Below are 22,053 nucleotides of genomic sequence, written 5' to 3'. Positions count from 1 at the left end.
TTTCCATCACCGACACTAAATTCACATTCATATTGTAAAACAGCTCAGTTCAATTAAAAATACCAGCAAAAGTGTTTAGCACTGGTCTGATGAGAGTCAAATCCCAGCAAACAGCTGGGCAAAATCAGATGCTTCTGCTTGAGAAGGATAGGAAAAAAACATTATAAGAGAAAAGAATAAACCAAATATCTTAACACTGAAATACTGGTCTTTTCCTGAAAGCCACTTTCATTTGTTTTATCACTCAAGCTTCTGTATTTGCAACTCATTTCCTTTAGCCAGCCACAACAAGATGTCTCTCCTTGTAGAGCATTTTATATAGCTGCAAGGCTGCTGAGGTATTTGATTGGCATGAACCATGCTTTATGAAGTCTCTCACTAATGACTGTCTGGGTCATGCATAAAGTTCTGCACAAAACATTACAAGTTAATGAAAGCAGCATATCCAGTTTGGGAAGGAAAATAAAAGCCAGAATCAAGCCATAGGTCTTGCTGAACGTAGAAAAGCTAGTTACCCCTTTGAATATCAATCGTTTTATGTAGTCAACGTCTAAAATTCTTCCTTCAGAGTCCATATTCTTAGCCCATTCTTCAGCTGACACAGGCTCTCTTCTACTAACTTCAGGCTGTTTCCCTAGGTTGATCTGAAAAACACACAAAGGCATTATATGAAATCCAATGAAGCACTTCAGCAGTTGCAAACAGCTGCACAAATGGTACTAAGCTTGCCAGTTTCTTATAGTCAGTGCAATTACATTTCCACATGCACATACCTCAGCAACTCTAGGATCTAAGGTTGCACCCACATGAGCAAGTAGAGTGGGCCATCACAAGCAGATCTTTAGAGTAAGACACTTGGTGCTGAGGACCTGACTACACATGTTAATATTTCCAATTTTGGAGGATGTATGTGCGTTTTAAACAACCTTCTAATTCCACAAACACCTCTGAGGTAGCTTTCCATGAACTAATGCAACACAGCAAACAAGGACAATCGGGAGCTTCACTTCAAAAACACATTCCTGATACATATGAGTTCATCTTACAAGAGAACTGAAAACCAGCCTGGGTTTGGAGATGCTATCCCTACATAGTCTGCACAATGTGACTGGACAGATCAGTTTTGGCACACAGCCTCTTAAAAAAATCCAAGGATGTATGTACTTTCAGAATTTATAAAACCCATCAAAAGGTTTCATTTTGTGCTTAGTCTCTCAGTTCCCCAATTCCATGTCTAAATACAGGAGAATTCAGCAGAAAGTAAATTCTTACTTTCTAAAAATATTTTTATGATAGCAACCCCCCAATCAATTGGTATTTCAACTCTTTGGAAGTCCAAGGCATTTATCAGATGGCCTAAGACATATAGGTCAATGTTATTTTCCATATATAGCATTTGTTATACTTTTTCTCACTGACAAATTAGTAAGTGTTAGGCAACAACTTCTTAGAATGATGTTGTTCATGCAGCTACTGCTAAGATATTAACACTAGCCTGAACTAAAAAATCCCTCATATAAAACAGTTTAATTTAAAAATATGTAAGCTGCTCAAACAATAATCACAAGCATTTAAAAATAAACCTTTTCCACATATCTGTAAAAGACTCCAACAGGTGCCCACAGTGATTCATGATGCAATTAAAAGTTCATTCTAGCTTTGGTTCAAATCATGCATTTATCTGTAATTTATACATTCTAGACATTAATTATCCAATTAAGTATTTTTTTTTTAATCTCAAAAGAAACCTAAATGTTAGAAGTGATTAGCCAAGAAAGTTGGTTATTGGCCTGCTTTTTCCAATTTTACTTAACATAGTTCTAATTGACCTCAGAGGAAACACTGTACATAAAATCAGATACCTTTTAAGGTAGTGCCTCTAACATAACTATAGTCACCATTTCATTAATTACAAACTTCCTTTCAAAGAAAATTCACATTCACATGCATAAAAATAACATATTCAAAAGCAACTGATGATGATCTTAACTCCTGAGAATAAATGGTAATATGCCACAGTTGCATAAACAGTATAACTCATCATGCTTCAAGTCCTACCATTCTTTTAAAGGAGTGCATAAAAACAATCGGTGCATCCATATCATTATAGACTCACTCGTGTAATGACTTCAAATCCTGGCTCTTCCTGCTGATTTATCTTCAGCCCTGGAATGGCATCATTGAGAAAGTCTGCCATTTCTGATGGTGGTCGCCTCTGATTTGCTTGATCACTTGAACGTAAACTACCAACAATATAGTTTGTGACTTTGGAAAATTTTCCCATTGTTACTACGTATGGATCTCTCTTCCATTTCTGTTATAACATGGAAAACAAGCAAAACACAAACACTTGTGTTTATAATATATTTGTTTTGTTTATTTATTTATACATACACACTTGTAATTCTTGTACTCAAAGGAAAACATCACGTAGATCTCAAAATTATTTAAGTTTCATGTATTGATAGTAATACAGAACAGTCATCACATGATTAAAAAACACATCTTAAGTATGAAGATAATACTGCTAATTGATTTGACAGATTGGATAGCAGTGTTTCCAGTAAGCCTGACCTACACATAGAACTGGATCAGATCCACTGTTTGCTATCAGTGATTCATGGCACAAACAGAAACCTTGCACCCAGTTTCCCAACCCTCACAGAGAAAAGAGTCTAAACAAGGATGTACTCTACTAGGAATTTCACACAAATTTTGATTTGACAACTAAATACAGAAACTAATGTAATTAATTAATGAAGAATTTCTTTAATTAAACACATCAGTGGATCAACCCTCTGGCCTCAAGTCACTTAAGTCACTCAAGTTTTGCTGCTGATTTTCACAAGCCCATAAGCCCCACCAAATGACAAGTTGTTGTAGTATTAAAAAACCACGTACTTTTAGCCAATACTGTCCTCTTTGCTGCTGTATTTCCATTATCCCTTCAAAAGCCTCAGAAAATATCAATGAAAAGAATACTTAGTCAAGGAAAACATGGAAAATTATAATTAATATGTTGTGGTAAGTCCTAAAATATCTCCTTTCCCACCTAAAACTAAGACAAATGTATGAATCACAGAGAACATGAACTTGAATAGGTTTGAAATAATACCACAGGAAAGTTAAGAAGTTATTACATCATAGAAAACAACTTATAATTAAGTGTACTTTCTATAGCAAGCATTTGGTTTAGGATATAGTTAATGCTTCTACAATGGCATTATTCAGCAAATATTCCTGTGACATAGTAGGTTGCATTTTTTCAATACATGTCTTCAGAATAAAAAAAATTTGAAGATATTACATACTTGTAGTAAGCCATAAGATGGTTCATCAAAGAGATTTTCAAAAGACTGAGACAGTGACTTCTGAGTCTTCACAAGAAGAACCCGTTCATCATGTGGAGATCTGCAATAAAAATTAAAAAGCGTGTCTGGGTCCAACTCTTTTTTTCTGTAAAGTTTTCAGAACATTTACTGGTTTTCTGAAGTCACATTTCAGTCTTTGTGCAAAAAATAAAGGATTTGTTGCAGGATCATTCATGTGATGCAAGATCTGTCCTTGGCACAAGTTAATCAACTAATGCTACATAAAACAGAACCTTCATTTTTTAAAAGATTATGTTATTTTTATATTAATTCTGAATTGTACTATTTCATTCCCTGAAAAATGAAGCTTTAGAAAACTTTTTGAGAAATTACTCTGGAAGATAACTCCATTTACATGTAGGTGACAAAATTTTCTTCAAGTACATTTTTCTAATTTTGACAATGGACAAAAAAAAATGTGACACAGGAAATGTAGTGAGACACAGCCTCAACACAATATATGCTGAAACTTCCTTTATATAATAGAGGAAATTAAAAGAGCCTATTTCACCCATACAGTTAAGGAATTCTTTCTACCAGTTAGTAAATCTTACATTATGGCACCCTGCAAAACATTATATTAAGGAATACAAACTGCTTTTCGATATATGAAAGCACATCAACAAATTTCTAACCAATAGTACTACAACAGATGCTGTCAGAATAATTCTAAGATTCATACTGACAGGAGCTTAAAATACACCAGAGCCATCGTACTGCAAAACAGAACCATCTCAGTATAGCCCTGCAAATATATTTCTGTGTAGACTCCAAAAACTTAATGAACACAAACCTGACTTGGCCTAACTCACTGTATTTGTACACTCCTGCGCAATACATTTGCTACTTAACAGGGTTCCACAGGCAGATGAAAATTACACCAAAGGCACTGAAATCATGCTGCTCCTAGTAATAAATCTTTTCTTTTCCTCTCACACCTACTTCCCCTGCAACATCCCATTTTGCCCCCTTCTCCAGCACAGGCACCCCATTACTTCCTTAAGTAGCTGCTGAATCACCAATTTACTGCTCAGTAGATGACAGAAGAGAGAACAGCTCAGAAAGCAGGCTGACATTCAAGCCTCAGAGTTTGTATCCAGGCATGAGAAAGCCAAGCACTTTGCCATCTGACCCTAATCCACTGCAGACTTTTATTTATAAAATACCTCTCTATTGCTCTCTCACAAAGTTTAAATCCACTATTTCTAGTCTTTGAAAGAAAAATTACTTTCCTTTTTATTAGTACCTGCATCATCTACCATGTTATTAAAGTCAAAGATAAGAACTTTAATAAGCCTTATCTCTTTCCCATTCCAACAGGACAGGACACTGTAAACACTGACGGATATGAAATGCAACAAGAGATCTTCTTTTGAGACAGCCAGACATCACAGTCATAGTTCTGAGGCACCAACAGTTAATGAAGCTCAATTGGCTTTTTCTAAAAAACAGCACAGAGGCAAAGGCTGAGTCATATATTATGTTTTTCTTAACTAAAAGAATTAAAACCTTGTACCATACCTCTCTTCTAATTAAACACACTTTCTGGACAGTCAGGCAGGTATCAACACCTACTTAGGTAATGTTCAAAAATTTGAGCTATACACTTTCTGAAGCTTCCTCGTAGTCCTGCGACTTGGAAACTGTCATCTGTGCACACAGTATTTTCTCAATATTAGACTGGTGCAATTAAATTGAAAGCACCTAATCCTTAGGACAAAAAATCACAACTATTGTGTGAGTTTTGCTGCTTCATGCTGATTTCAGCAATGACGTGATATTTATAAAGAATGTGTTAGAGAAGGACAAAATCTTGAGTTAATAGAAATCTAAAAAAATACTGTAATATAAAGAGACTATATAAATAACCTAAAATTTCTGCCTTAATATCAATATCCCATATTTTATAAAATACAAGTTGGGATGACAAGTAATTACACTGACAAATATTTACTTGTGGCATCCCAACAGCTGAATAAACATCTTTTCCTAAATGAGGTTGTGAGCTGAGATACATTATGTACTAAAGAATGAGTAACCATTAGGAAACAATAGAAACATACAGATTGACTCTGTCATTTCCATAACTTGGATGGCCTATTTGTTCTTTTCTCTTTCCTTAGAAAAAAATAATCATCATCATTCATGTCTAGACAACAGAAGAGAATTGGTGACAGAAGAGACCTTAACTAAATAAGGAAACTAAAACTGGAAGTACCTGCTCACATCAATGCATAAGGTCACCCAAACTGAACTTCCATAGCTATCATTGCTTTTTGCTTTAAAGTTCCTGAAGTATCTGCTCTTGCAATCATTAATGCTTATAACTGCTCAAGGTGGCAATACCAAGCAGCACAGCACAGCCTGGAAGCTTGAACATCACCTCAAGTTTTGCTGTCTTATCCTAGAACTCAGAAAATTTCAAATATGTTGTTGCAGTTCACAGGTAACAGATTACACAGATCTGATATAAAGCTTTCTGTGACTCAGAATAACAGGACAACAGTGTTTCCCTATTCCTGCAGAAGCTGGGAAATTATGAATCTAAATGAGGATGTTTAAGGCAGGGAATCTAGAGAAAAAAAAAAAACCAACAGGATTTAAGACGAAGTTGTCATTCAGAATTTTCAAATTTTCTAATCTACAGTTGTACAGAGTACATTCCTATTTACAAGTTCATCGTGTCCCCCTATCAGCCTCTCCTTTGGTCTTCCTGACTTTTCTCCTTACAGAGTCACACACAGCCATTCTACCAACTGGACACACTGACCATGTTACCTTCTCCAAGAAGCTGAAAACTTCTGATTATCACAAACCCCAACACCATGTCTTGAAACTGTCAAAGTCTTTCACAAATCAGTTCAACAAATATACAACCACTCACATCCTACTGACTTGTTCTCCTGCAAAACTTTCCTCAGTATTACTCAGCATCAGCCTGCCCTACTTGTTCAAGGCATCTCTGGTCTCAGTGATGCTACTAATGTAAGAAGAGCCCTCTGTAAGGATTCCTACAGCCATTTCACTATCCACCTTCAAATCTGTCATCACACTATTATGCTGCAAGTGACAATAGCAAAACACTTTTGAAAACAGATTACATGGTACACTAATATTACAGCTGTTCTAGGTACACATGTCATATCACATTTATTTCTTCATATTCTATCTAATATTATTTACCTGTTGGATTCTTAAATTATACTTATGCTTACATGGTGAGAGCAGAAAATTTTATTTTATTCTACACTTATGCATGCAGATCAAAAAGGCTATCCTAGTAAAAAACTTGGAGGTAGCACAATATAACTACACAACAACCTCAAATTATTTAACAGAATGATAGAATCTTAATTATATTTACACTCAGATAGTTGATTTGTGTGGTAAAGATCAAGAGCAAAACACTGACCAGGCAAGAAATTACAGGAGAACAGAATTGTGTGGGAAAACATTTATATACCAATTGATCTAGCTGACAGTACTGTAAGTTACCCTACAAAGTCATGTAAAGACTCATGCATATTTTGCACAAAGGAGACAATCTCAAATTGTAACACAAATTATCACATTTTATAGAAGTAGCTCAATGAAGGCTTTAACTTTTACACTGCATGTTCATAAGACGCTTCTGCGGCCACTAGAGGGAGCAACTGAGGCATTCAGAGCTAGTAACACTTCAGACCCTAAAATACTTCATAAATCAACAAGTTTTAAACTTCAGCTTACATTCCAAATGCATATGTGAAACCACAGTTTCAGTCACCTTGAAAACTATTTCTAATAATAAAAAAAGGAATGGAATAACAATCAGGAAGTATTACTCTGAAATTCTTTAGGTGATATAAGTAAACCAATAATCTGTATTTTACAGAACTAAATGTTGTCTGATACTTACTCATTCAGTGCAATGTGCTTTTCAAGACATTTAATCAATGGTTTGCTATCTCCATGATGAAAGTGAAGAGCTGGAAGCTTCACATCATCCTTCAGACAGAACACCAAATAAGACCATCCCATGCCTTTTTTGTTTTGTTTGATTGATTTCAGATCTGTCAAACTGAACAGGAACGACCACTTGCTTTCTCTGTTTGCATGAGTTGTAGCATCTTAAAAACAAAATTAGCACATTATTTTAGTTTGACTTTCAGTGTTAGCAATTATAAATACATTATATCTGTCACTGTTCCTAAAAAACAAACTCAAAACATAAAGACCAGCATTGGTTCTAATAATAAAATGTGGACTGTAACTACTATTTCTGGATTTCCCTTTGAGCCTCCTTGTAAAACAATCAACAAGTCCATCAGGCTACTCCCCTAAAACTGCAACTACAGTTTATAGGAAAAGGTTTTTCACCCAGAGCATGGTTGGGCATTGGAACAGGCTTCCAGGGAAGTGGTCACACCATTAAACTTAACAAGAGTTCAAGAAGCATTCAGACAACACTCTCAGCTACATGGTGTGATTCTTGGGGTTGTCCTGTGCAGGGCCAAGAGCTGGACTTTGATGATCCCTGTGGGTCACCTGCAACTCAAGATAATCTGTGATCCTACAGCAGAAGTGATCAAGCAGTTCAATGTACATTTGCTGTATCAAATTCCAGCAGCAAGCTAAATCCAACCTGCACCTCCACCAGGTAGTGCTACTTACTCAAACTAAACATGATATGTGCTACAATCCTGTAACCTATATATTACCCAAAGTTACTAGCCACGTGTCATGTGGCTACTACCAAAGTATGGGCAAATGAATTGGAAATCTCCCCCTCACCCCTTCCTCCTGTAGTGTGCAAGCTTGCACATGATATATGCAAAACTGCATATATCCAAGGAGAAGGGATTAAAGTGTACTTTACCAGAGGACACAAAATTGCCAGCATGTCCAAAAGGAATCTGAGACACCCCCTGGCCTACTCCCATCAAATCATAGCAGTTGGAAATAAGCAAGAAGTGGCAAAGAGCATAATCCAAGTCTGTAGTCCTCAGTGACACTCAGTATGGATGAAGACATGCTCTGCTGTCTGGAGATGAAAATTCAATACCAACTACTGATGTGATAAACCATATTTATCCAACAGAGATGCTCTGTGTGTATGTGTGTATATATAAAAGCCAAGGACTGTGCTTTACCCAAAAACATTCATAATCTGACATCCAAACTCTGTAGTCATACAAGACAAACATGACATTTAAAACCATTATAAAGACAGTTAAACAAGCACAATAATCCCCAGTCACAGGCTGTGAAATAATACATGGAAAACAAGTATTATTATACAAAAAACACTATGTGAGAATCAGAGACAAAGATTACTCGAGAATCACTGCTCTTTTGTCACAACTCGTTTTTCAACATCTATACTGAGACACTGTAACACAAATGAACTATGTAGAACTATTTTGCCCAAATAAAAAAGATCATATTAGAGACCTATGTATGTCATAATTGTACATTCCATCTCCCCCTGCTGCTGCAGTATGGAAAGGCATTTTAGTAGTAACTCACTTATTTTTCTATTTTCATTTCTAACATGACATCTAGTTTGAATTCCACTTGGTTTAAAGAATGCAAGCCCAGTGCAGATAAAACTGCTACTACATCTAATGATGAAGCAAGAAGTTAGATTTAATGGTCTTTTTCAATACTCTATTTTCAATTCTCTACCAATTAAAAAAAAAAAAAAAACAGAGGCAGATGACAGCTATTTCACTTGTAAATTTTTTTCCACACCCAGAGATTCACCTCTTACCACAAATGAATCCCAGCCTTTCAAAAAGGCTGTTCTTAAAGGCAATTCTTCAGTTACAAGTTACCATCATGGAAGAAAACCAAAACACTGTACACACAAAAAAGCCCTCCACTTTTTTTTTAAGTACCTCCATTTGAATGAGGTTTTTTCTTAAAAGAGACTGTGGTGACCATGTCCCATTCTGCTTCATAACTACTTGGACGGTCTGCTCCTCGGGAGCATTTTTCTTTTGGAGTTTGAGTCCACTCCACAACAGAACTGGAATCCTGAGAAAAACAACAAAACCAACTATCAAAAAACACAAGGCATGAAAACTGACCTGGTTTCTCAGATTCAACTTTAAGAATCAGCATCTTTATTTTGTAGATTAAATAAAAATGTACTGAAATCCTCAGAAGCATGATACAGTTCAACACAGGAAATTTGGACTTATGACTAAGACTATGTGGTTTTACTTACTAAATTCCAACATCCTAAAATATCTGTCTCTCTTGCAGACTATACGAACATAACAAATTATTCATTTAAGTGAAAAACTTGAATCTTTTTTACTTAGCCCCATCCTCTTAATCCTGATTAAATAGCACATATCACTGCATCTTGGAACCCCCACAGACTTCTATTTTTATTTTGCATTAGAACAGCACCTCTCACTTTCATGTCTATCTATGAAGAGTGAATCACCAAACTACAACACAGTAGATGTAGATGCAGAGGGACGGGTGACTGTGATATATTTACACTCATTTGGTCTTTACTATTCATAACTAGTCCCCTACTATTTTATTTGTGAACCAAGTAAAAACTAAATACAGTCAACCTACACATGTATTCTAATAACCTGAACTGGCCTGCTGTCTGAAAATAGGATTCCTACATATAGCTATTACTACCAATAATAAATAAGCTTTGCTTCCAGTTATGAAATCACCTACACTTTAGTTAACACAAAACAAAATCTCTAGAGAAGCATAATGAAGAACACTGACAACTAACAAACCTTTCCAGCACAGAGGATATTAGAAGTATCCAAAGTCTCATCCAGTGGTCTCCAGTCTACTACAACTTCATTTTCCTACAATAGAAATCACAAAAAATTCAACACTACACAGCAAAGTACATATTGCCATATATAGTCATGGTGTGGCTCTGTTAAAACTTACATATACATATAGATGATGACAATGTCAAACACAATGTGATGTTTGTTCATTTACATAATCCTACACTTCAAAAAGGCATTTAAGATTTGCCAAACTTGTTATGTGCTTTGCCAACAAATACACAAAAGTTCTGTAACTGTATTATGCAAGTACCTTTTCTATGACACGCAGTATTCCTGCTATTAAGCTGTCCTGGTCATCATTTTTTCCACAGGAGGAGTGAATGAAAACTCCTTCTTGCTCATATACAACCTATAACAAAATGAGTAATGAAATTTAAAAAACAGTGTTTCAAAATCCTTAAAATTGTTTATCCCTCCATATTACTCGTTATCATTTTGACTCACTGACAGAAGTTGAATTAAACGCTTCTATCTTGTTAGGGATTTTGTTACAAAGAGTCCAAGATCCAAGTCTTTCACTTACCTAAATAAAGAAACAATAGGAAATGGGACTGATCAAACTTGCCCTCTAAGCAACATATTGACCACTACTACTTTGTTAAAACACAATAAAATGCATTCAATACCTAGTTATTTTTAAATCAGCAGGCACAGGTTCAGTGGAAGTCCTATACAGCTTTTAAAACATTAAAAGGCTTTTTTATATAGTCTGTCTTTCTGCCACCTGCCATTAAGCATTGAAATTTTAAAACTAATTTAAATTTAAAATGGACCAAATAGTCCAAAAAGATGAACTCCAGAGAAATAAAAAACTATACCCTGAAGTTAAATGCCTAATCCTATATTCAGGGCCAGTAGCAAAGATTCCATCTGAAAAGTAGAATACGTAACAGTTGGATAAGAAAGGTTTGTAGGAGTGCACACGGTCCACATAACTTTTGCATTTAAGCATTTGTAAAACTCTTCACAGTATTCTGATCATGCTCTCAAAAAAAAAAATAAAATCAGAGAACCCTCAGCTGTCAAAATTTAGCAGACTTTTCAAAGCTACATACACATACTCCTAAAAGCTCTATAAATACTGTAAATGGGTCCTATTTTACACAGGTCTAAGAGTGAAGAGTCCCTTCGATTTTGTGAAAGTGAAATGAATCAAAGAGTAACAGTAATTGTTTCAGAACCATTTTCATTTTCACACTAAGATGCAAACACTGCCTTAAGAAACATATTTTTAAGGGCAAAGCCTATAAATTTTTAACTAATGAGAGACAGATAATGCATTTCTTTCGTTCTAAAATATCAGGAGCTATTTTTCTCATTTATCTGCTTTCTAAAATCATTACATTGTAGTCAGGCCAGTAAACTAAAAGGTTAGGCGTGTAAGCTCAACTAGCTAGATGAGAAAGCATGGTTTAAAAAGAGCCATAAAATTCACTTAAATCATCCTTCCTGTTTAAGTTTTGCTTCAATTTCTCTACCTTTTACAAAAGCAAGAAATTTCAGGACTGTCCTGGATAAACAGAAATAACACTTGGAAGAAATCTTTAAAGATCACTTAGCACATCTGCTTGAAGGATTATTAACATCATTGCCTTTCGAATATTGGAAGTTTTCTTTCCTGTTGTCTATTACAGTTTTTCTCTCTTTTCTATCCAAAAAGATCCTCCTTTCAAATTCAGTTCATTCAAACAAGGCAACCTTGACATTTATTTAAATTTTACCTTTTAGCTATTTGGACCCAATCTATCATGAAAACTAGTCAGTTGTCAACCACTGGGACAGCTGCTCCAGCAAAAAAAGGAAAAAAATCTATTTGTATCAGAGTTATACTGGTAGAAGAGCATGTCTGCCAAAAATGCAAGTATCATAAAGTATACCTTCTCAGTCTAGAAGGTATGAGATCTAATAACTGTTTTTATTTTTCTGTCCATTAATCTCTCATAAGGACAAACACTTCCTTTCATGGAGAAAGAAAATGTGTTTCCATTGCCACAGTTGTCACGCAACTGAAAAATCTTATACTGCTCTTTGTAACGGCTTCAGCTCCCTGTGCCATGCTCCACCAAAATAGGTGATAAAACCAAAGCACATACTCAGAACTCCAGAGGCTGTTTGTAAAACAGAGGTCTGGTCACAAAGCACCTTATTCCCCTCATACTGTTATTTAAGAGAAAATCTTCTCCAAGTTTGAAAGGCCAGAAGGCCAAGCTGCTGAGATTTTTCTTTTCCAATCACAAGCCTGATCTATTTATTTACTTTTTCCAACAGTTAACTGGAATTGTAACTAATTTAAGAAAGAGATAACATTGATTGTACAAAAGAGTATCTAGATGTTTTTTCACAGTTAATCCCTTTGCAGAACATTTTGGGAGTTACCATATTGAATTCTTCAAAATACTGAGCCACTCTATTCAGCAGTACTTTGTAAGGTAACTCCATAAATGCATTTGAACAACTGAGTTTGCAAATGTAATTCTACAGTGGTAGCACCTGAAAATTAGCTACACTGGGTAGCTATATTTCACACTATGTTCTTAGCAAGCTGAAAATTCAAAAATGCTATTAAGTACAGAACTTCAGTAAAACATAGCTTGTTACAGATTTTTGTTTTCTGGTACTGTAACACCAGCAAGCAATTCAAACTCAGTTTAAAGACTAAAAGTAATGTTAAATTACATGTACAAGTAATTAGTACTAAGGAAGGGATCAAATTTAAAGACAGTATACCCATAGTTAGATTTGAGTAAAACCCCATCCATCAGTAGACAACTGCTACTAAACTTAGTAGCTCAATCTCACACACCATGTGGCCTGCAAAGGTTTTTGCTCAGGGCCTCTGCAGCTCAATACTCGGGGAAACGCCTCGGTGAGTCAGCACACTTGGACCTCTTAAACATTCAAGAAAACATATTTCAAAACTAAGTAATGGCTTCACACATTGCCTCTTGCCTAAGCAGTAGGTTACTGCAGAACACGCAAAAAGGCAGTAAATGTTGGAGGATGACCCGAAGCATCAGGAAAATACCAAGGACTTGTGTAAGGTTTGCATGCGACATCTATGTACTGAGATCCTACATATGGATCCTACATATGGGCAGGACAAGATAATGAGACTGATGCCCTCTCATTAGCTGTTGAAGTAACCATAACCCCTCCAAACCCAACCCAAATCTGCTTCTGTATCACCCGTCAACCCCCTTGGCATAAGAAAGCAACCTAACCTTCTTGAAATCTTGATATTCTTTAGTCTTAAGTGAATTAGGAAGGCCTCATTACCCACTGTGTGAAAGAATTCAAGAGTTTTAAAGAATATTATCTGCTCAGTTAGTCCATTACACTTTTTGTATTGTAAGACAGGAAAACACCCTACTGGCTCACCTTGGTTTTGTACTATTCATTATTTTACATATTCACCATGGGATCCTTTACAAAGGTGAGAAGTATGTAGAGACAAGCTCAATCTTATGTTTTGTTTTCATATGATTAGAGCCATCACTATTCCCCTAAATCTACACAAAATCAGTAAGTCCATCATAAAAAAATATATAAGTTGATGTTAATAAGTGCATACCACACGTCATGTGATAAGTTGACATGTCCCTAGGATTTTAATAAAATCCCAAAAGTATCCCTCACCCCAGTATTACAGCACTTCCAACCATCCAGCTAATAGGAATTCTGTGTTCTGCAGTCTATCCACTGGTCCCTGAAACAGAACCTCGGGAAAGAAAAGCCCTTTGTGTTGCTCACATGCTCGAGGCAATGACAAGGCTTCACTACAGATTTAAACAGTGATTGTTCTGTTTTCTTCTGTACCTGTTTGCAAACATCTACTGAACTGCCCACAGAGATGCATATGTCACAGGTTTAGATGTTATTACCTACATGAAAGTCAGACTCTGCTGGCTCCACAATAAAAACACAAATGAAAAAAGAGTGTTTATTGAAAGCACACACCAAACAACCAAAGCAAATGAAGATGTAATATGACAGGAGCTGAATAATTTTGAAAATAACTTGATTTCAAATAAATTTTAATTATATCTTGTGGCCATATATTTGAATTACTGAAAGATTTTCAGACATTTTACTAGCTTAAAGCTAGTTCTATGAAGAACAGATTTATCTATCCATGGTATCCTTAAGTTCCTAGAATACTTCAAATCATAAGCATTTCTTAAGACTGTAAAACCATTCAGCTGGCAACTATTTCTCTAAGAAAATGATGGAGACAGTAGGAAAAAAGTATTATTTAAGTATTACTTTTTAATAATCCTTAAGTCTCAAGTTTGAAATAAGATGTACCTGAGAAGATCATGCTCACAAGTCTGTAGTGCTTATCAAGTAGTCCTTACTGGCAGCATACAAGCTCAATTTACAGCATATTTATTTGTCCAGTTCTATTGAATGAAAACTAGACCCATTGCCTGTCTGTTTCAGAATCCCACCAAAAGCTAAACATTTATTTACATTTCCAAATGCTAGTGAGCTACTCTGACCTGTTTCTTTTTTTCCATGGGTGCTACAGAGGTCAAAGGCAAATTCGCTATTCATCTGATCAGTCACTGAAAGCACTGTACCACACAGAGACAACTGCTATTCCAAGTCACATCCTGACTGAGGGCCTGTACAAACAGGGAACCACAGCAGAAAATTCAGGAAAGCTGCACAAAGCAATAGCTGTCTACCCACCTACTATTAAAAAAACAGACAGAAGCAGCAGGATGTAGGCTCAGTTTACATGTCATGGCATATGCTAGTTAAGGCTCTGGAAAACTCTTCAAGTATTTATAGTCTGTGTCCAGCAAAAATAGGTTTCTGAAGTCCCACCATTGCCCCAGTAACATTTTCTGAGAAATAAACTGCACCATTCTTAATATCATAAGGACACAGCATGGACACTGCATATCTCCATATTTCTATTGTTCTGCTTACACTGAGCAGCAAACAGGCAATGTATATAGGATATTTGTTGTTTAAGACATGTATGAGCAGAAGGCCTTTGGGATGCTACACCAACAATATATGACACACTACAAGCAAAGCCTTGTGATTTAATGCTTGCTATTCAATAGCAATTTACAAGCCTGTGCTACCTGCTAGTGAAAGATGACAACATTGCACCCTAAGACAATGAAGTATAGACAACAAATACAAGAAGAGCTAAGATCTGGGGCTACCACAGAACAGGATGGTCCTGCCATCTTCACCCATGTATTTTCCACCCTGCCTGTGCTGAGCCTAGTATTAGCTGTCACCATGTGCACTGATTGTGTACTGATCTCCTATTCCTAGGACTGTCACATACCAACAACCTGTCAAACACAGAATACTTGAGAGAAAGAAGAAGCATTTCAACTCTCCCAGCTAGTTTGTCCCATGTTTCAGACACTTCATACTCTCTCCCTGTGTTCTCGGATAGTGTGTTCCACTCACTCCCCTTTTCTGCCAGAGAGCACAGCCCTGAGGCCAGCACTGCTCTGCCAAGATGCCATCCAGCATCTCATAACAGACACACTTTGAAGCTCTTACATAGTCAATCAGCTCAATTACCGCTCTGGAGTAAGTTACAAACTATGGCACACTGTAAATACTGATATTAACAACTTTTTAATAGCAGTTACTTCATTTTTTGCCTCATGTTAGAGAATCAGGTAAAGGACCTCAGCTAGGATTCAACAGCTGAAACAGCAAGCAGGCATGTTCATAAGAAAGTGACTGAGTAGAAAAGTCTGAATGCTCTGCAAACTTCAAATTGAGGGAAAATGGCTACGTCCACCAACATCAACAACAGATATAGCAGCTGTGCAGCACCTTATTTTCAGATTCTAATGGAAAGGAAACAGAACAAAAAAATGTAACATAGTGAGGAAACAATTACAGGCTAATAAAATTAATTCAATTTAGACAATGGTTGGCCTAAGTGACCTTATATCCATGAAACAATGCATCTTAGTTTATAACTATGCATTAAGTAAAAAGAAATATAACTCAATATAAAAGTCTACATTATACTGCTTGAATTTCCATCTTCCTCTTTGGCATAAGTGATGTTTGCCCAAAGCTTACTCACACATCCACTGCTAAAGTGTCACTGGGCACATTGAAGTACCTATGCATCAAAAGTCTGTTTCCAATTACTAGGTGTCAATACATTTGAGTGCTCCACAAAGCATCAAGCCAACATTAACTTGATCAACATGATCTTCTCCTCTATAGAAGATATGTTACAATATCTAGCATATGAATTGTAATAAAATACAAATCACAGAATGGTTTGGGACCTTAATGAATCATCTAGCTGCAAGCCCCCTGCAATGGGCAGGCAACATTCCACTAGACCAGATTACTCACAGCCATATACAGCCTGGTGTTGAACACCTCCAGGGATAGGGAGTAGACAACCTCTCTGGGCAATCTGTTTCAGTGCTCTCATCATACTCAGAGCAAAGAACTTCTTCCTGATACCCAATCTAAACCTATGCTCCCCCTTCAGCTGAAGGCTATTGCCCCCCATCCTATCACTATATTCCTCTAGGAAAAATCCCTTTCCAGCTCTCTTGTAAGCCCCCTTTACATACTGGAAGGCACTCCAGGGTGTTCTGGAGCCTTCTCTTCTTCAGGCCGAAAAACCTCAACTCTCTCAGCCTTCCTTCATAGAAGAGGTGCTCCAGCACTCTGACCACTCCATACCCTCTTTGCTACATTGGATCTATGCTTGTGGTGGGGACTCCAGAGATGGACACAGTACTCCACATGGTGTCCTATGAGAGCACAGGAGAGGGGGAAAACCATCTCCCGTGATCTGCTGACCACACTGCTTTTGATGTGGCCCAAAACACAGTTGGCTTTCTGAGCTGCAGGTGGACACTTGAGTCATATTGAGTTTTTCTCCCGTTAACACCCTTTAGTTTTTCTCCCCTGAACTCATCTCAATCCATTCTCCACCCAGCCTGTACTTGTGCTTGGGATTGGCCTACGGACCTTGCACTTGGCCTTGTTGAACCTTGTATGCCTTTTATTTGCTGAGCCTGTGGCTCAACATTTTTTCCCAAGAAAGTAACATTTCACACCTGCCAGACTTAAAAACACACAATTTCTAGGGAGTGGAGGGGTGGAGAGAGACAGAATCTGACAAATGTTGTTCATGTTGTGACAAATATGAGAAAGCTATCAACACCAGGAACTACATAAGTCTCCTACTGCACCACAGTACATATTTCAAGCTCTGCCTCAAGTGCTCTGAAGATTTCTTGATCTACAAGGTATTTCTGTTACTCATGCAACAATAGCAGGGTATAAGTGAAAATACAAGTCTGTTCAGGGTACTGACAGCAAGAGCTTCGGGTAGTAAACCAATGGTCCTATTGTAAGCACTTCTGCAAAGAGAAATCCTTAATGAATAGAAAATAAAAAGAAAATACAGAAATTTCAGAATTATCACTGAACTGCTTTACATTCAAGCATAATAAAGCCTTAAATAAATTCAAGAGAGACAGTCTTCCATTCACATAGAAAACCCACAAAGTACAGTATAATCAAAAAGGATTATGATTGTATTCATAGTAAATTATAAAGGCTGAAAAAGATATAACAAATATTTTCAATCAAATGCTTAATAAAATAGCACAACAATGTAATAATACAGGAGCCTCTGTGCACTCACATTTAACTAGTAGAAGGTGGAACAAGACACTGCCTATCCCACAGAACAGATAAACACCTAAAATCATTCACTGTATCTATGCCAACAAAATACATGAAGGACGCAAAGCTAATTTTAACACAATATTTTAAAAAACAAAACAAACTTCCACTGCAAACACAAATCCCCTCCCCAAACATACAACACTAACACCACTATTTAGTAATAGCTACAGTGCTCCTTGAACACTTCCAGTTGCTGAACTGGCCAGACATCTGAGCTCAGAGATAAAGCTCTGATGTTTGGCCAGTTAACACTCTGAAACTTTAACTCCAAGAGCAAGAGCACAAGCAAGTGAAAAATAACTTTTCTGACAGCCCATGTGTCAATTGGTAACTTGAGAAAGATCTAACAGCCCATGTGCTGAAGATACTCTGACCTCCAAGAACATTAAAAAAGAATCATTACTGTCTTTAGATCAGCTGCAATAATCACCTGTATACCGACGGACTGAAATTGAAGCTTGTACTTCTCCCCATACACAACTTTTTAGCTCATTTTCTAACAAAGTTTTCTGTTATATAGGTGAATACAGAGTAGGGTCTCTGAATACAATAAACAAACTGCCATTTATTAAGTAATAAAAAAAGAGAAAATGTACTTGTTTTCATAAAGTATAATATATTTATAATATATAAATATACCTTTTTACATAAAGTCAAAAGCTCTAAAAATAAATGACCTTACTACCAAGATACTTCCAGAAAAAACTGGCAGCTCTAAGAAAGGGCAAAAACTGAAGCTCACACTGTTCTAGGGCAGATAGTCATTTATAAAGAATGAGTCACATCTCCAGAATTCAACTGCAGTAACTTTGCCTGAACCGAGTTAACCATCCATATAGGGAAAAACACTGATAAGAACCTCATGAGAGGTTCCAGCAAGAAAAAAAAAAAAAAAAAAAACAGGACAAAAGTCCAAGTAAAGTAGTGATGAGATAACCACATTTTTAATTCATATCCCATGGAGCAGAAACCAGAGACTACATGAAATAGCTGGATTCTGAATCTACTGATATAAATAATGTCTTGGAAATAAAAACAAACTAACAATACAAAAACCAAACAAATAAAACCCCAAAAACCTGCAATAGAGAAGAGAAAGGCAAACAGGGTAAAAATATAATAGAAACCACAATTTTATATGGTTTGCTAAAACAAGTTTTTGTGAAAGTTGAAACAATGCAGGTTATCCCAGCTGCTTAATATACTGCCATGTGCTTTCCATGGGAACCACTTAGTGTAATATTTTGCAGAAAATAGAACATACATTAAAATACATTACTTTCATGTGATAAGATCTGCCACATGAGAATAAAGCATCCCACAAACTGCCTATTGTTCTTTCAGAAAGCTACCACCTGAAACACCCCATTACAACAAATTGCACAGCCAGAAGGAACACTGCAGTTAACGTGGGACATCCACAGCTTGTAGAAACACTGATGTGCAAAAGGCCTGAAGTGAGAACGCTGGGTTTGTACCAACCTACACTGCATTTATTCCACCTGGAGTTTGTAAGCCGTTCCAAAATCTTGCTGCCACTCAAAGGAAAACTTGGTGGTCCAATGTGCTCCCAACAGAAAACGAAGCCAGATAAAAGTAAGCACAGTTGGATGTATTATTTCAGCTTGCTAGATCTAATCACTGGCAGATCAAATGAGTACAGTATCCAAGAAAGCAATAGTGCAACACACAGGTGGGGAAATACAGAGAAGGTTGGAACTGGTCCTGAGAGCAGTGAAAAGTCAAACCAGCCCAGCCACTTCATGAAGTTTGGGAAAACACAACTGTCATTTTAACTCTGTGTTAAAAGAGACATGGCAAAGAATGTTACTGAATTAGAAGTTGCATTAGTATTGTGGATGTGGCATAACTAAAATAGTTTTGCAATGTCTTAGAGATGTAGTCTTAGGCAAACAGGGCTCTTGGAAAGGAACAAAGAATACACAGCAAATTTACAAACAACTATCCACAATCATTCTAACATCTCATATAAACCATCATAATACAGCTGCTTTCACAAGAGACATCCTGAAGAAGATCCTGATAAAAGCCTAAGCAGAAAACAAAAAACAACCTGAAAAATTAAAATATTAAAATATTTATCTAAAAAATTTAAATATTGCCGTTCATCCAATAAACTTCTGTGTTGATATTAAAATGGATAAAACCAGACAAGGAACTTGTCTGTATACATAAAAATTGGATGTGCATAGGTAGAAACAGCTGGGAGGTCAGTATGGCTATCTTTATATATACACACTCAACAGCAGTAAAGAACATAAAAATAAAGTTGCAAAAGCTCCAGCTGCAGAAATTGCCTGCTCCAACAATTCTGGTTGAAACGGATCTGGTAAGGCGGCACAAAGCAAGACCTCTAAGGGATTTTCGTGCTATAGGTAAGGGCTCTCCTCAGCACCCTCGGAGAAGCGCAGACGTGGCTAATGACGTGTGTTCTCAAACGCCGAGACCAGCGTGAACTGAAACTATCATCTTCTGCCCCGTGCTGGAAAAGTGAAACCGCAGACTATCACACACTCACCATGGCTACTACATACAATCGGACACCACACCGAGATTTTAAATCCTAAATAAAGGGTCCATGTGCTTGAGAACACTGCATTGCAAAGCAACACTCTCAGAAGACAGAATCATGAAATAAAACTATTTCTACCAAAAAAAAAAAAAAAAACCAAAAACAAAAACAATACGGACGCAATTCGTATGTGTTGGCGGGGGCGGAGGGAAACAGTGGGTGTTGCTTGTACCTCCCCCTCCTGCGAGCTCAGTCCCTGCCAAGCAATAATGTTTCGTTCCGGAACGCTCGGCAAGGATCCACGACATATAAAGAATTTTTAATTACCAAATTATAGGACTAACAAGGCTTTGTACCCACGCCGGGGGCAGGTTCCCACACATTACCAGCGCGCAGGCCGGGGGAAAGGCCACTACCGTCCATGAGCACCTCCGGGACACTGGGACACGCAGACGGGACAAGCCGCGTTCCTCTGCCTCGGGCCGAGAGCCAGCGCGGCCGCAGAGCTGCCGGCCCCGGCGGAGCGGGCTCCTGCCGCCCCGGGGCCTGAGCCGAGCTGCCCGGGCGCTGCCCGGCCGCCAGGCGCAGCAAGGGCCCCCGTTCCGCCCGCCGGCCGCCACCAGGGCCCGCGGCCGCTGCCGGCGCCCGGCCCGGCCTGCCCGAGGCCAGGACGGCACGTTCCCGGAGAGGCGGCCCCGTCAGGCGACACCCGCACGGCGGGAGAAAAGGCACCCGCGGGGTGGGGGAAAAGGCACCCGCACACCATTCAGCGGCCCGACCCCCCTGCTCCGCGACTCCCGCCAGCTAGCGTGACCCAGCGCCCGACACGGCGCGTCCCGCGGGGGGAGAGGCGGGAGAGGCCGGCCCCGCCGCCACCCGCCCCCATTACCTTGCCGCTCGGCGGCGCCGCCGCCATGTTGCCCACGAGTGTTTATGGTGACGTAGCACTCCTCACGTGCTTCCCCGCCGCGCCACAACAACGGCGCCACAGCTGCGTGCCGCGCATGCGCACTGCGCGGGGCCAGGCGGAGCCCGGGGCGGAAAGATCACGGATGGGGAGCGAGGGCTGGGCTCGGCTGTTCCGCTCCAAATTGCGGCCCGGGACCGGGAGCGAGGGCTGGCTGCGCTGTTCTGCTCCAGAAGCGGTCCCCGCGGTCACGGAGCTCATGTTGAATCCCCGGCACACACTCAGCCCTCTGGGAGGCTGGCCAGTGTGGCTGGAGTGTCCAGCCGCGGGCCCCGCGGCGATCCCTCCACAGCGTGCGAGTATGGCGGCGAGGAGGAAAGGAGATTGTTCTTCGTCAGAGCTCCCTGAGATTGCAGTTGTAACTTGAGCAATGTTGTATAGTTGATATAAAACACACATCATACTCTCTCAAATTATTTTGTTTCTCTTTCCGCTGTTGTCCAGTCATAGAATCACAGCATAGTTTGAGTTGGAAGGGACTTTAAAGATCGTCTAGCTCCAGCCACCCTGCCATGGCCAGGGACACCTTCCGCTGGATCAGGTTGCTCAAAGCCCCATCCAGCCTGGCCTCGGACACTGCCAGGGACGGACATCCAGAACTCGTCTTTGGAACCCGTCCCACTGCCTCACCACTCACACAGGAAAGAATTTCTC

The 22,053-nt window shown here is 38.5% G+C and overlaps 1 protein-coding gene across 4 annotated transcripts in view; it reads right to left on the bottom strand.

Annotated features, from left to right (window-relative positions):
* TBC1D15 (TBC1 domain family member 15) overlaps window positions 1–21,469 on the bottom strand; it is a 35,479-nt gene extending 14,010 nt beyond the window's left edge. Inside the window, exons 1-9 of one of the 4 annotated variants that reach the window (XM_012569059.5) lie at window positions 21,322–21,469; window positions 10,440–10,538; window positions 10,124–10,198; window positions 9,251–9,389; window positions 7,270–7,480; window positions 3,312–3,411; window positions 2,902–2,955; window positions 2,117–2,314; window positions 516–644 (exon numbers count right to left, since the gene is read on the bottom strand). In XM_012569059.5, the coding sequence (XP_012424513.1) occupies window positions 516–644; window positions 2,117–2,314; window positions 2,902–2,955; window positions 3,312–3,411; window positions 7,270–7,480; window positions 9,251–9,389; window positions 10,124–10,198; window positions 10,440–10,538; window positions 21,322–21,348 (1,032 nt within the window). In that variant the 5' untranslated portion in view covers window positions 21,349–21,469. Of the gene's footprint in view, window positions 1–515; window positions 645–2,116; window positions 2,315–2,901; window positions 2,956–3,311; window positions 3,412–7,269; window positions 7,481–9,250; window positions 9,390–10,123; window positions 10,199–10,439; window positions 10,539–20,759; window positions 20,776–20,818; window positions 21,055–21,321 lie in introns of those variants that run through there. The other 3 variants (XM_072923089.1, XM_072923088.1, XM_002190264.7) reach the window with 3 other exon arrangements.
* Window positions 21,470–22,053: the final 584 nt, after the last annotated feature.

The sequence above is a fragment of the Taeniopygia guttata genome, chromosome 1A (genome assembly GCF_048771995.1).
Source record: "Taeniopygia guttata chromosome 1A, bTaeGut7.mat, whole genome shotgun sequence".
In the NCBI taxonomy this organism is placed as follows: domain Eukaryota; kingdom Metazoa; phylum Chordata; class Aves; order Passeriformes; family Estrildidae; genus Taeniopygia; species Taeniopygia guttata.
The sequence above is the reverse complement of the archived record's forward strand: the minus strand, read 5'-3'. Positions and strand labels throughout refer to the sequence as shown.